Source organism: Salarias fasciatus, chromosome 5 (assembly GCF_902148845.1).
Source record: "Salarias fasciatus chromosome 5, fSalaFa1.1, whole genome shotgun sequence".
Classification (NCBI taxonomy): domain Eukaryota; kingdom Metazoa; phylum Chordata; class Actinopteri; order Blenniiformes; family Blenniidae; genus Salarias; species Salarias fasciatus.
In genome coordinates, this window is record NC_043749.1 from 20156742 (window position 1) to 20172757 (window position 16016).

The window sequence follows — 16016 nt, forward strand, 5'->3', positions numbered from 1 at the left end:
GAAATGCATTAAAATCTGTTCTTTGTGACTGTAACTTGCATGCTTGTCTTGCTGCAGAATGGACATGGCAGTGATCTTTAGTATCGTGTGATTTCAGAATCCAAGAGCCTAAAAAAGACTTTCCTGTAGAATTTGCACACACACAGATGTCAAGATCAGGGCGCCACAAAACTCAGGGATCGGACTGTGTCGAGGTTTTAAGCGACAGATTTCATTGTTCAATCCAGTAATAGATGAAATTAAGTTGAAACCTGGCATGACTACAGTATGTCCTGAGTTTCTTTCATTTTTAGTTCAGTTTGAAACTTTGAATTTGAAACAAGAGCTTCAAATTTAAAGTGGATACTTGAAGCCAAAGATTTTTGGCCAACCACCGATTTAATTTAATTTAACTTGCTCAGAGTCAACCTCAGGCGTCAGCAGTTGCTTTGACTGTCTTTGTCTGCCGGTTTCAACACACATTCTTTTGTTGAATCTTTTCCCTTCAGCGCCGAATCAGGATTCAAGGAAACTGGTCGAGAGAAACAAAGTAAAACAGTATTTACACCCATCAAACTTTTACCGTTTTAATGCCCGTCTTGTGCGTGTCTAACCGTGGGGAATGATCAGCGTGGATAAACTGTGATCCCTTCATGTGACTGTTAGCACATTTCCTGTGTTGTTCTCCGTGGTTTTTCCCTCCTTTGAGCACATGGAGGTCTCCCTGATTTCCTTCAGTCCATTGCATCATCGCAGCTGAGCAGCCCACAAGTGATTACACGTGCTGACCAGGGAGACAGCAGGCAGCTGTGTGGCTGCCCTGCAATTTGTGCACATCCACGCGTGTTTGCATTATGAGAACATTTATTGGCCGCGCATCGTCACACAAACCCAAAATTAAGTCCCTTAAAATTTAAACACCCCGTGAAAGAAGTGTGAATAAGTAAGGACCAGATAAAGAGTTCTCACCGTCCCAAATGTGTTGATTCCATTTATATAACAGTCAGTCTGGTTCTCATGACGATATCTAGTAGATGCTGAAGTGATTAAACATACCTGCAGTCGCTCAGTCATCCAGCTGGAGAGCATGAACCACATCCAGATATAACAGAAACTAGAGGAAAGTTTCTGCTTCTCCTGAGACGTGGTGTTGATTGAAAGTTTTTACACATAATGAACAAAGACATTTATCACAAACTGAGGAAAACTGCTATACTACATTAGTTCATTAGTATAAACTGCTATACTAATGAACAAGTGCAATCCACACAGTTCCAGTGTACAGAGCAAAAAATACTTCTCAGGATTATTATATCACTTTTTTTTTTTTTTTTGCAATGCAACTATAACTGTAAAGTTTGGCTTATTTATCAAAAGATACTAGTACATACCATATAAGACTATGAAGTGGCACTGTATGACAAAAAAAATATATGCTGCAGTACAACCAAAAAGCCTCCATAACTACCTTATTTGATAGTGAAAGCTAAATGTATTAAAGGATTAAGCTGGCGCAGCAGAATTAAAAACTTAAAATGTTGACAGCTGCAAATGTAAAGTGCGTCACAAAGTGATCAACGTGAGTGAAGGACTTGTGATTAACTGGAGAAAAACAGAGAAACTGTTCGCATGATGAAAGCTAATTGTGGGCCAAAAAGCATGGTGGCCAGAAGTGCAGACACAAATTGAGTGATGAGGTTTTTCCCAACAGCTGCTGTCACAGACTTACTGAATTGCGTGTACTTCTGGGCATGAAAAACGAAAAAGTATTTTATAAACCAGTACGATTATACCAGATCTGTTGTGCCGAAACAAATCTGTAGGCAGGTAGTGTAAATCTGTGATAGATTCTTATTTAGTAAATGTATCATTCGAACTGAATACTGGCGTTTATCAAATATTCAGAGTTCATTATGGCATAATGCCATGCTAACATCTGCATAACATTTGCACAACAGTAGGTGGCTGGCGATTAACTAAATATTTGGACCACTAAAACAATGTTTTCCATCCATCTTTAGAGAAACTGCTTAGACCAACTCAATGGGGATTTATCCTCTGAAGATTTTGAAATATGTTTATTAAATAGACAGTTTTTGAAAAAGCAGCATGGCGTTGGTCGAGCAATTTCCTAACCGATGAGTTCATTCTGTCACTGTGTGGCCACAGCCTCCCAAGGAAGCTCTAATCATGTGACTTTTCACAAAAAAAAAAATCCCCATCTTCCAAAACAAATCAGCTATTCAACAGCATCATGGGAGTGAGCTCACCCAAAGTGATCCGGAGTCAGCAGGAGAGCTGTGAACCTCGTGATGAGGAGGAACAAGACTTGACATTGTTTCCAGAAACTAATTGCCAGATCAAACACGATTGTTGATGCAAGCATCCCGAGGGCCAAATAAGAAAGGCAGTGGAGTGCTGCAAACCCATTGTGCGAGTTAGAGTGGTGTGCTGTTGACATCGGAGCCAGCAGGTCAGTCATATCCACAGGATTTGCACCATCTAGTAAGGATGAAGTCATTTAAAAAAGAGCATCCTTTGAATAAAACGTCGCAAAACGTGTGAGTTATATCACAACAGTTTCTGGAAAAGGTTATGTTTGTGTAACAGCTGTGTTTGTGCAGCGAGGTCTGGCTGCATACGGCATGCAGGCGAGGAGACAGGGCGGTTTCCATGGAGCAGCCCTGCATGCGAGCGCTGCAGAGCCTCCCCGAATCCTCCTTGGAGACGATGTGTGGAAAATCTTAAAGAGATGATTACACACACATGTCAGCAGCTCTGCACAAAGAATATAAATGGATTTTCAATTTAGCACACATGTCTTTTCTGTGTATGTGTGAGTTGCATCCTAGACTGTCAGGAGGATCTTTCTCAAGTGTGGTTTTGGGTGTGTTACTGGCGCTGGCACATTTTGACATTCACTCAGCCAGTGTAAAAGTGAAGTCAACCATTTGGCTAATACATAAAATCTGAAAGCCAATGTTTCTCATATTTTTAGTGTTGTGAACAAAATGAGCCATTTCTTTGACTCCTTTTTTCATTGCGATCTTCACATCATGTTTATACTCATTCAGACATCATATTTGAAATAAAAGCAAAATGCACGCCTCCATTTAGAGCAGAAAAATAGAGTTTTTGTGTGATTTATCCAGGTGTGAATCTGGAATACTTCTAGATATGATTTGAATATTCCAGTTGTGTCATTGTGTGATTGTGACAGTGATTGAAATTCCTGCCAAAAGCACATAATTACATATCCAACTGTGCGTTGTTTCACACATTAATAACCCCTCCACTTTCACAACCAGCGCCTGGCGTTCGGAGTATTGAACAGTGAACATTGGAGGTGGCGGAGGGGGAGGGGAAGAACAAAGGAATCAGGGGAGCCGGTGGGAAAGCATGGTGCGTTCGAGTGCAACTGTGCCCGATTTTAAAAGAGACAGATGAACCTTTATTGTCTCTCCTGCGTTTTGCATTTTCTGCTGAGACATAGCAAAGCATCTTTAAATGAAGCGAAAATGACGGAAGGAGGGAGGGAGGATGTGAGCGGAGGCGGAGGCGAGGGAGAGGCAGCAGAAAGGAGGAGGGGGGGGGAGCGCTGTTGCGTCCGCCGCCGCTGTCATTCTGCTGCTGCGCGGTTCGGCGGCAGGAGGGTGTGCTGAAGGGAGGAGCGTGGAAAAAACGGAGTAGAGGAGGACAGGAGGGAAGGAGAGAAAGGGAGCGCCTGGGCAGCACTGCAACAGCTGCAGCTGCAGCAGCCCGTTAGGAAGAAAAAAGACAGGGAGGATACAGAAGGAAGACAAGAGAAAGCTGCAGGATTGCCTTAAAGAAAGCTTTTTTTATGCATCATTTTTTTTTTATTATTTTTTGCACAAGAAGGAAGCCTCTTTTCTTCCTCCTGATGCTTTTTGATATGGTCTCATGCAGGAGGCATGCTTGGGAATAGTGTAGAGAAGGAGATCTGAAGATGGAAAGGATGGATAGCACAAAGGCATACGGCCAAGCAGATGGCAAAGGAGTTGGCATGGCAGCAAAGAGGGCCAAGTCCGGCGTGCCCCAGAGCACGCAGCGGGGCGAGTTAAAGGTCTACCGGGCGGGTAGCTCCGAGGGCAGGCTACCTGTGCCCTCCAACCTCCGCAAGCAGAGGTCCATGACCAACCTGGCCGTCCTCACCGACGCCGAGAAGAAGTTGCACCTCTATGAGCCAAAGTGGTGCGACGACATGGCCAAGCCCGGAGCGGGACAGACCAAGACCGGCAAGCCAAAGACCGCGGGGGGCGGCAGCAGCGCCGGAGGAGGCGCCCCTCTCTCCCGAAACCTCTCCAAATCCGAACATTCCTTGTTTCAGGGCAAACCCAAGCCTTTCAGCCCTCTGGCTGCTCCCTCGGCCCTGAGCAAGCAGAGCCGCATACCTCGTGGTCCTTACGCTGAGGTCAAGCCTTTGAGCAAGGCATCTGAGGATGGGAAATCAGACGACGAGATACTCTCCAGCAAAGCTAAGGCGCAGGCAAAGAAAACTGGAGCCGGAGCTGGAGGGGATTCCAGCTCCAAAGGCCAGGGAGAAGAGGGGGGAGACAAGCCCTTCCTGAAGGTGGACCCAGAGCTGGTGGTGACGGTGCTGGGCGACCTGGAGCAACTGCTCTTCAGTCAGATGCTAGGTGAGTACAGGAGAGCAGTCTCTATCCCCCGCCGTTAAGGGTTTTGGTCTGTCGCACACCGTCCAGCCTCAGCTGCACGCCCACTTTGACACAGCCACCACGCGGAATTTTCTGTCTGCTGCAGCTTCCCGTCTCCTTTTACCAGATTCTCTGATGCTCGGCGACCGAGGGAAGAGAAAGAATGAAGATGTCCTTGTGGATGCAAAGCATGTCGCTCCTATTTTACTGATTGACGCCCCTTGCTTAGCAGTTATTGAAGCCACATGGTTAGCTGGCCACTATGATGCGCCATTCTTTCACCTGCTGCGTGTTACTCAGGTGTTGGAGGCTTGCTGTTGTAGTATTGCTGGCTGATTGCATGTAACCCCCAGGGGTTTTTTTCGTATTACTACCAGAGGATTGCTCCTCTCTCATCTACTTCAACATGTGTCGATGTACTGCAGGGTCTATCTGCTCTTCTACAAAAGCTTCTAAAATCCAGGAATGAAAATGATAGCATGCCATATTGGGTTCCTTTTAGGCACAGTGACACACATTCAGCCACCTCCCACCTCCATTCATCTGCAGAGCATTGACAGATGCTTTACACCCTGTGTACTACTATGGTGAAAATGGCAAAGACAATGGCTTTCTCTCTGGGGGTGTAGGGCAATTTTTTTTTTTTTTTTAAAGAAGGGCTTAATCAAAAAAATTAAATTGATTGTAATAAAAATGCTGATTAATCTTCTTTTCTTTTGTGTATGCAGCGTCAGGGCTATTACAGGTGTGAGATCTAATTACCTCTGATAATTAAATGACGGGAAAACAGATGTAGATATGTATTTTTTCTAGTCTTTTCAAGACATTTTTTTCTTTCATCCTAGTAATCACACCTTTGAGACTTCACATCTGATCGTCTTATTGAAAGCTCCTATGAATTATTCTCGATGCACATTGTGACGAAAACGTTAAACCTTATTCCCCGTTTCTGATTTTGTTACCTATGATAGAAAATCTAAAAATGTGATATGCGATTATGTTGGAGTGCACATTCGTCAAATCATTGCCATAACATACCATAATATAAAATCATATGTCATATACCTTGTAGTCAGAATCAGCAAAGGTTCCTGTTGCATCGTAATGAACACATCTTTGGTTTGGAGATTGGTTATCCACACTTCGTTATCCGATATGGACATCTATCACTCCTGTTAGTCACGCTGACTGTGTAGACAAGTCAGAACTGTATTCGATTCAAGATGTAACGGATGGCTTCATGCACACTGGCGCCCCTTTTGAACTATTGCGCGTGGAACCACAAACCAAAATTGCCCAGAGCTGAGTTGATGTCTGCACCACACCCATCCCCGCTTTGTTAACCTAAATATCAAATCAGCAGCGCAGTGCTGAGGTTCGAATACCTTCCCAGTTCAGCGTTGCATTGATCTCTGCAATGTCTCAAAATCAATTGAAAGTCACTCTTGCTCAGAGGGATAATTCATCACTTGAATGAATAATTTATCGTAATTTAAGCTGACAATCCCACGTGGGCTAAAGTCAGGCGCTTTTGTGTTTATTAAAGGTAGAAAAAAAGAATCCCCCAAAGATGTGGTGGAAAGATGCTGATTTAAACTCTTCTTTAGGTACATTGATCAGAAGGAAAAAAAGTTTGTGTTGACTTGAATTCCCTGTTCTGCATACTAAACTGAACTTCATTTCTTCGTCCTTCCTGTAAGTGTACAGTAGCCATGCTTGTTACTGTAAATAGATGCATTTATTTATAGGCCGCAGAGCTTCTAAAGCCTGGTTAATGCATAATGCTGTACTCTGCTTCAGCAGCATCTCATTACGACCGTCCTGAAAAGATACTTTTATTTCTGAACACAGAAAGACTCTTTGTTTACCAATATAACATCAGGACTGGCTAACTCACGCTCATTTATTTGACTATTGATGTGTGTTTGTGCACTGAATAACTCTGAGGCATTCTGTAGTACATTTGCATCTCAAGGCCAGCCTGTGAAGGAAACGTAAAGCCTCACTGGAAATTCAGGATGATAGTTGAACTGATTTGACAGGCAGAGACCTCAGGTGAATCTAAAATGTTTATCAGCTCCGTTTGTCTTCGTATTCTCATGGATTCTCATTGGATTATTTACCAAAAAAATAAATAATACTACCTAAGTGGACTATTAGGACCAGATCCTCAAAGAAAGGAGGAGATGAGAGCTCTACAGTCCGCACTGCTCACTAAAAAGGTCAATGAGCAAAACCTCTTTTCAGTGTAATTGTATTAGATCTGTCATTAAAGATCTCCACAGTATAGCTTGCAGTTATGTATGGCGTTGGGGAATGCAGTTCTGTGCATAGAAATAAAGCAACGGTTTGCAATATTTTAGGCTTTTCAAGCTCAAGAGGCACTAAGGGTGTGAGTAGCAAGCATTAGAAATCCCATAACAGCATGCGTGGACGGATGGGTGGATGGATGGAAGGATCTTAGAGTAATTTCAATTGTGCAGACTATATTTGACTTCATAGCTTTGAAACCATATGAGGTGTTTTTTTTCTGTTGTTCAAGATTTCTGTAGGCAGTATTTAAAGCTAGGGTCGACGATCTTGGAAAACTAGCATGCAGCACGAATGTAGCATCTCCCCAAGGCTCCGCCCAGCTCCCACCCCATTGGAGGAGCTCCCGTTGGGAGCGAACGCACTGGACGGGGAAGTGCCGCGCGCGCACGGAAGCACCACGCGCACGGAGTTTGCGATCGCCTCCAATGTTATTAACCTTTCTGACTGCCCGCACACAACGCGCATAGGAGCGCAGCGCGCCCGCTCCGCTTCCTTCTATTTTTCACGCGAGCCGTGAGCGCCGAGAGCGCCTTGGCAACGCGCGCGCGCTCTGAACCAGGGCCAGTGCATGCCATTTAAATGTACGCGCAGGGGGCTGGTAGAACGGCGAAGGGATTTGATTGGTTCCTTAAGAGCGGTCCGCGCGATACGATTGGTCGGAGTTTTTACACTCCTGTGGCTGCTACAGTGGTCAGATTTTTTCCGCACTTTTTTCCGTCCACATAATGTATTGACTTCTCCCAGGGGGCAAGGAGCATTTCACTCAGTATGACAAAAAATGCTTTTGGACAACATCGTCTACCCTAACTTTAACTTCAGTGGTTTAAAAATTTTATCTTTCTTGTTTATGTGTATAAAATATGAAATTGTGACCTTGAACTAATAGATAATAAAAGCTGATTCTATGCAGAAACACAGTTGATGAAAGTTAAGGGGGCAAGATGCCAACAAGGCAGAGAATTGGAGACACTGAGCATTCTGCCTTTGTCGAGCAGTGATGGTGTGAGTTTATTGTGAAAACTGTAACAGTGAGAACTTCCTACAAATGGATATCAGCTGGTAGATTTGTCAGAAGTGAGACTTTCAGTGAAATTTCTTGACCATTATCACTGAAAATGGATAGAAAGTTAAAGGGAGGAATAATTTTTCTATAGGCATTTGATCACTCCACCTCAAAGTAGAGCTGCCTTTTTGAAAACTGCCTGTTTGAACAAAGCCTCTCTTTTTTTTTGTCATTAAGTGATGTCTCTCTTTCTAAGTCTATCCTCAAGTGATAAACTTAGATATTAAACATAAGTGTGATGAGGGCTGCCAAAACTCTTTCTAATTATGCTGAAGGTTGAAATAAAAGGACTCATAACCGTTAATGTCCATCTAGAAATGACTCAGGGGTCAAATGCTCAATACCAATAGCATTTAAAGAGTGAATTCTGTGCTGTTTTTTTTTTTTTTTTTAATTTTCCTTTCCCTGTGCGTGGATATAGAGCTCTTTCCAAAGTGTTGCATCATTCATAAGGCTTCCCCGATTGAAGTCTGCTTCAGTATTCCGCTCAAGTTTTCCGTCTTTATCAAAGGCATCACTGCAGTGCAGGGTGCCAGAGGACAGTCAGACAGGAGCACAGTGCATGATGCACACAGGATTTACCCCAAACAGACGTCATTCACAGCTGTGCTTTGTGTCTGTGATTTGTGGATCAGTATTTTCTCAGGCATTAGTCAATTAGGAGCAGAGTAGAAACGTGATGAGTTCTAGAATAGAATGTGTCAAAGAAATATATTTGTGTTTCCCGTGTTGGATTTGAAATTTGGAGGAATTATTTTGCACGTATTTCTATCAGAGGTGCCAATGAACTTCAAACTTCACGAGGGTCACATTAAACTTTTGCTTTTCCTTCAGTACTCCTTTAGGTAAGAAGTGCAGCCAGACATCTGGAGTTAAAGAAGAAAAACTCAAAAGATTTGAGACATTTTCAGGCACTCAATCTTTTCTTGAAGTTGCCAATTCATAGTGTTGGACTGAAATTATTGCCTTTTTCTCAGTTTTAGATCATCCATGACATGCTCTTTAAAAATGCTCTGTCTTTGAAGTGTTTCATGTGTTTTGAACACTAAAATATGTTGTAGGAATATTGCCTTTGACAGTAAAAAAATAAAGACTTATTCAGTGTCCACAGATAATCAAATGGAGAAAAAAATGCATTATTTTTATATTGTTTTCACATAGCTATTGACCAGCTCTGCTTCTGATTTTCAGCTGTAACATTCAAGCATCACAATGAATAAATCTGCCCTAGTAGAGCTAAGTAGCTAAATCCAGCTGAGCACTGACAGTAATCTGTTAGAATGATATCAAAGTTGAAGGCGATAGCTCATTGTTCCCCCTCACACACTCTCATTAATTACAGGCCTTGTCAATATTTCACACACAGAGAGGCTTGGAGCCACGCTGCATTGTGCAGAAATAAGCTTTAGATTTGTTGCAGATTTTGAATTATGTTACCTGTGTTAAAGTATGTTAATGAAGATATTCTGAATGCTTTAGTTATTGTTAACTAATCAATATATTTGCATTTTGCTGAAGTGGTCTCTCTGTGCTCAGCACATTTGCATACACTCCAGCTCGGGGTTCCCAGCCTCCTCTGTTAACCTGCTGAATGCAGAAACACATATCCTGAGCCTAAATGCAACAATGGAAAGCCACAGCCTCGTGGAGGGTTTTCTCTTTTGTTTCAGTTGACACAAAAACAGTTGATTGGCCTGTAATATTGATCGGACTTGGTCCTGACCCACTGACTGTGCATTGCATAAAGCTTGCTCCAAATCCGCTGACCTGCAGTGCAGCTGTTCTGGCTGCAGTTCAACTCATTGTGAGCCTTTTAAACTCAGGATGAACGACTGTGAGATAGTGGCTGCCCTGCAGATTAGAGAGCAACTTCTCCAGGAAGAATATTTGAAATAGAACCTGGTGAATCATGATTCCCCCTGGTGGACGGTCTGAGTTACAGGGGAACATTTCAGTATTTCATTATTAGGATACACCCTGTGTGCAGAGGAGAGGGGGTGGATTGGCGGTTATGATGGAGACAAACCATGGAGAAACAAATGTATCTGCCTAATGAAGTGAAAATAATGTGGGAGGACACCTGTCACATCTGTCCAGACAAAACTGATGAAGGGGGAAAACATTGGTCGTGGCGATAAATATGTGTCTGATCATGCATGACTCGTACAAAACACAAGCGGCATCATGTGTCTGAACTTTATGTTGAATGTTTCACAACCTTTTTGCTCTGTGTGGATTGACCCGCAGATCCTGAGTCTCAGAGGAAGCGCACGGTGCAGAACGTCCTTGACCTTCGGCAGAATCTGGAAGACACGATGTCGAGTCTGCGCGGCTCCCAGCTCAGTCACAGGTCAGTACAACAACTCTGTTTCACAACAGCATCTCTGTTGGCCAGTGGGACACGCCCCCCCCAAGACAAAGTGTGTTCTGTTCATAGAATTGTGTAATTAAAAACATTAGGGTAATTTAATCGAAAGAGAAGAGAAACACACATGGTTATGTGCTCATGCAGCCGAGCGCTGGTTGGATCGATATTTAACACAATCATGTGTAAACAGTTGTGCTCTGACCACTTGGACAGCTGCCACCTGGTGCACATCTGGCTCCCATCCTTATAAAACGGTTTCATCTCAGTTTCATGCTCATGACTTCATTTGGCTCAGAGGCACAAGGCCTCAACAACAACCCATAATGGAACACGATACAGGAAGTTAATAAAGCTTTTTTTTATTCAGATGTTAAAGTGAGGATGAGCATGAAATTGTTGGTACTTATGACTTCAATTTTTTACTATTTTTACTACCAGTGTTTTCATAATTCAACCTAATATAAACCCTTGCTCAACATTGCTTACGGTATTTAAAAATGTATCATACTTTGAAGCTTCGTAAAACTTTCCAGCCTCTTTTGAGACATGCTCTGTACTGGTTTGTCTGAACTGATCCAGTGAAGGGCTGTGTGCAAAAGTGGAGGGATAAAAAAAAAAAAAATGCACTCCTAAAGTAGTTTTCCTAATCTAACTTGACTGTGTGTATCACTTTCACCTCAAATTTCATTTGACTCAGGAAACACAACCTCAACTAAATGATAGTGTTGCTTCCTGTCTACTCGTCTATAATTATGCAATTGGTTGCAAACACATTTGGCATAATAGCATAATAGGGTGATGCTGTCGAAGCGACTGGTTATCTGTCATCATGTGTGAATTTTTTTCATGCAGAAATTGAGTGAGGTAGCTTTCGAAGCATCTTTTTTTTCCCCCATAACAACCAAATACATTCTGCACTATTTAATACAACTGCACAAATAGAAATAACACAACTATGTCAACTGGCCTTCAAACTTGCATTTGAGTTCACATTGATTGACAAAAGCAAAAAAAAAAAGACTAGAAGCTTCCATATTGATTAATTATCCATGAACAATGGATAAAAATACTTTCCCGGGCTTATACATTGCAATATTTATTTGGCTGACCTGGTACATGCAGTTATGCAATCGACACACACAGAAGATGCTCGAAGCCATCTGGGTGGACATTTCTAACCCTGACCCACTTGCAGAGGAGAAAACGGAAAACTTCCTCGTTTTTAGAAAGAAGAGGCGATCGTAACAATACTTGACAGTACAGCATGCGTTGCAACACAAAGACATCTTGGTCTTTTTTTTGTCTTTGTGGTTTCGGAGGCAACGCTTCCAGTTTCAGTCCCTGAAGCCGACAAGAATCAACTGCTGAATCTGGGTCAACAGCGACTCAATGTCACTGAGGCTTTTTTAACAAGAAAGCTAAATCATTCCATGGTTGTTCTACTCGTCCTTTAATTCTCATGACTTTATGGGGTTTGCCACAATGTGCCCTGTCATTGCATCATCCGTCCCCCTCCTCCGTGTGCCTCCCCAGCTGTCTGGACAGCAGCAACGTTGGCTACGACAGCGACGAGACCAACGCCCGTAGCATATCCAGCATGTCCAACCGGTCGTCGCCCCTGTCCTGGCGCCACGGCCAGTCCAGCCCCCGCCTTCAGGCTGGCGAGGCCCCGTCCTCCACGGGTGGGGGATACCAGGGGGGCAAGAGCGGCTCCCAGTACACGGCGCAGACCATGCCGGCCCGCTGCTCCAGCCGCCTCAGCAGCACGTCTCGCATCGAGCTCATCGAGGGCCTGGACGTGGACGACGCCGACCTAAAGTCCGGTTACCTGAGCGACAGCGACCTTCTGGGGAAGAGCTTGCCGGATGACGATGACGACAATCTGGCTAATGGGTAAGAGAAGCACTGCGTTTGAAACTCCTGTTACCATGACAACACGGGCCAACAGGTGGAGGATGGTGGCTGCACGCCGGCTTGTCCTTTAGACCTCCACTCTGTGACTTTTAAAAGGTCAGCCGGGATTTGTTGTCAGGTTGCGTTTTAGAGTAAGCAATCGGTTGATAGGCATCTCGTCAATTGCTGGACTCGCTTCAGGCTAATATTCATGTTTATTCCCTCATCATCACGATAAGATTTAATATATTGTGTTTTGAAATATGAAAAAAGAAGAAAATTGTAAAAGAAAATGGTGAAGTTGCATTTGATTATTAGTATTGTTTATTTGTTCTGACTTTAAAAAAATGACAATATGGAAATAAGTAATGAAAAATTACTCAACAGCCCCCTAGTAGAGAGCTTTTTAGATATTGCAGTGAGTGTTGCACATTATGTGCATTTTTACTACAGGTCTGGAGCAAAGAAAAGCTCCATAAAGAAAAGGGTTTTTTTTTCGTTCCGCCGTCAAGGATTTGTGTTTCTTGCCGGTATCTGATGCTCCTTGGCAGTCCTATCAAAGAGCTTTCATCAGCGGTTTTGGCAGACACGTTCTTTCCCCTTTCCTCTCCAGGATTTTCTGAAGTGCCTGTGACATTGTCAGGGGTTATTTCTGCTGACTGTGAGCACTTCCAGTCGTTTTTCATTGAGTATATAAATCATCAGGTGTTTTCTCACAGCTGCACAACTAAAAACTCTGACTGGAATTTGTAAAGTTGCGAAAAGTATGCCAACAAGTGCAGATGCAATCAATACTTGGGATGGAAAAGCTCTTTTTTTTTCTCTCTCTTTCTTCTTACTCTCATTCTTTGCCATCGCCCTTACTAACCTCATTTCACATTCATTGTGTGTTTTTATCTGTCACAAGTCGACGGTCGAGAGTGAGAGTCGGGCAGAGGAGGAGAAAGAATCAAGGGCAGAGCTTTAATGTGCTGTAGCTGCTTTATCGCTGCTGCACATGCAGTGGAATTTAAGCTCAGCCTCTGGAGGACTCGCTGGGTCCTGCCGGGTCACGTTCTTACTGTGCACACCAAGGAGAAGAAATGAGATGCGACACACTTTAACTGAGTAGAAATTAGAGCAAAGGGAGGAAGAAAAAAAAAGAAGTAATAGAAGTGGGCTGGTTGTAAGTGAAATTAAGTCCAACGGGAAGCCAGGATGACCACTAGCTCTGCGTTTAAAGGTTTCTTTTTTTTTTTTTTGTTGTTGTGGAGAACAGAGGTGAAAAAGTCAGAGGGCATCGATCTGATAAGGTTAGGATTAAACAGGGATTATATCAAATGGGTTTATTCCTCGCTGTAGCATTCATGCATGGAAAATCCATTTAAATCTGGCCTGTGTTTTGCACTGTCCCTCACTGCACGAGCTCAGCTGTGTGCTTCCAGAGGTGAGTGCAGGGACATCTGTCCGCTTTTTAACAACACCGCAAACAAAGATGCTAATCAGCTTACATAACTGGTTTCGTTGTTTAGTTTTTTGTTTTGTTTTTTTTTGTGTGTGTGTGTGTTTGTGTGCCCTGTGTTGTCTGTGTTACGCCACTAAAGTCAGAAGCTCCCAGACATGCTGTCGAGGTCACTGTGAGACGCTGTGATGGAAACGATCGCTCAATTTTACATGAAGATTGTTTGTGTGTGCACATTTGGTTACAACATGCTAGGCATGGTTAAACTGCACTTCTAAAGGTCCATCAATTTAAAAAAAAAACACCCTCTTGGTTTGTGTTCTCATTACTTTAGCGATGCTTGATTCTCTGCAGGAAAACGGGGATGCTGGGACTCCATATCAAGAATTAATTCTGCCTCATAAACACACCAGCAACCAACCCTTGGTGTAGATGACTGGTTAATCCGGTATTTTGAAGCAGGCGTAGCAGCCCGTCAGCACATGCTCCAGTTTTCTTCTTACAGTATCCTCATGCGGAGTCTGTGGTGCATTTGCATTTCCACTACATCCCCGTGTCACACACTTACAGTTCAGCCCATTGAGTACCATCAGCCACTAGCTCTTGAAAATAGATCAGGCTCCTCCTGCGTAACCATGGAAACCAGCTGAAAATCGACTGTAAGGAGAGGCAATTTCTCTCTCCTTTCAGTAAAGCTCCAGTTTTACATCGCCAGGCATTGCATTGATATAATATTTAGCTTTCTAATAATAATTCACGACATTGAGTCAGTAAAGTATCTTTCAGGATGCAGTGCTTTGAGAATGTATAGCTGCCATATAGTGGGAACAATTTAATAAATGGATGTACTTCCAAGTATGATGTGGAGGGACCTTTATGACACTGTCTGCCTCAGTGGGACTGCAGCACATTGCTCAATGTGTAATAGACATTGACTCATCCAGACCAGACAGCAGCGGCTAGCTGAGGCTAAATGTGTCCACAATGACAGTAATCACTGCCTCTGCACTTCTTCCTCATCAATAATCTGATACCAGACACATCTCAATCTCCTCGCCAGCTCCATCGCTCCATCAGCGCAGAGGGATCGCTTCGGCACACCAACATGCAGCTGAATATTAATGTGCCTCGTCCCAGAAAAATGAAAATGAATCTAAGAAGTGTTTTATGGACCGTGAATGTAGCCTCATCACTTGTGAAAAGGTTTGTTGCTAAGACACGAGGACTGTTCGCTGAAGATTTGCTGTTATTGCGAGTGAAATGTCATCTTGGAATCTGCTGACGTAGGATAACGAAACATTAAATCACAACATAAAACACACACCCTTAAGAGAAACAGATGTATAATATAATTCAATTAGTTAGTAATTAGTTAGTAATTGGAGTTCTTGGAGGCCAGAATACACATATTGGAAGAACATGCAAACTTACCAAGGAAGGCTGGTGGCTAGTAATACATCTGTGTTGATGGGCTTCACCTTAAACAGTAACTCGTGATGCATGCATTAATATAGTAATTGGATACGTATATTTTGTTTTCTGCAGGAGACACTGTGTCTGCTCGAATTATTGCTCTGCAAAATATTTTTATTAGTATCCTTTTCCATTTTAAGACAGAGGAACTAGACTCGCTGATTGAGTGACTGTCTTGTTTGAAGAAAAGTGTTGTGGTGACTTCTTATGTGTCGCTGACCGAGTCGAGAGCCATAAATGTTTTCTGTGGTCACATGCTTCACACTATATTTCCAATGGTTAACCAGGACTCTTATGTCATTGCTTTGCAAGCTGTATTTTAGGAGGCTGGCTCAAGCGAGAGGCAGTAATCACATTATCTTCTGCGTGTATGGTTGCTTTTTCCATATCTGGTATTCAGGTTGTGATTCGTTTAACGTATCCGCTGACCGTTTGTGGTTTTTACTCAGTTATGGTTGATGTTTTACAGACACACAGCTGTTGTTTGTGTATAAACACTCTGGTTGGGGCCAGCTTCATATGGAATACAGATGTTCCCACAGAAAATCTCTAGTTTTGTCCACGCATAAAGCCTGATATGAATATCAGAATATGTGAATTCTCCATGAAACCGTTGATTGGATGTGAGAGAAATCTGCTTGCTTTGTTTTACACTGACTGTTTGAAAAGCTTTAGGAGGATTGGAGGATTTTTTTTTTCCGTAACTTTTTCTCTCAAAGCCACAATTACAAAAGGTTGAAGACTCCAATGTCTTTTTGGATGATTAGATTCTGGCAGCACTTAAATTTCTTCAAAATGTTTATTTTCCCA

General features: G+C 42.9%; 1 protein-coding gene across 4 annotated transcripts in view; it reads left to right on the plus strand.

Annotated features, from left to right (window-relative positions):
• The window catches only part of nav1b (neuron navigator 1b), a 65536-nt gene that overhangs the window by 18857 nt on the left and 30663 nt on the right, over window positions 1–16016 (plus strand). For 2 of the 4 annotated variants that reach the window (XM_030090864.1, XM_030090865.1), the window contains exons 1-3: window positions 3744–4637; window positions 10279–10381; window positions 11933–12292. In XM_030090864.1, coding sequence (XP_029946724.1) covers window positions 3947–4637; window positions 10279–10381; window positions 11933–12292 — 1154 coding nt within the window. In that variant the 5' untranslated portion in view covers window positions 3744–3946. Of the gene's footprint in view, window positions 1–3743; window positions 4638–10278; window positions 10382–11932; window positions 12293–16016 lie in introns of those variants that run through there. The other 2 variants (XM_030090866.1, XM_030090863.1) reach the window with 2 other exon arrangements.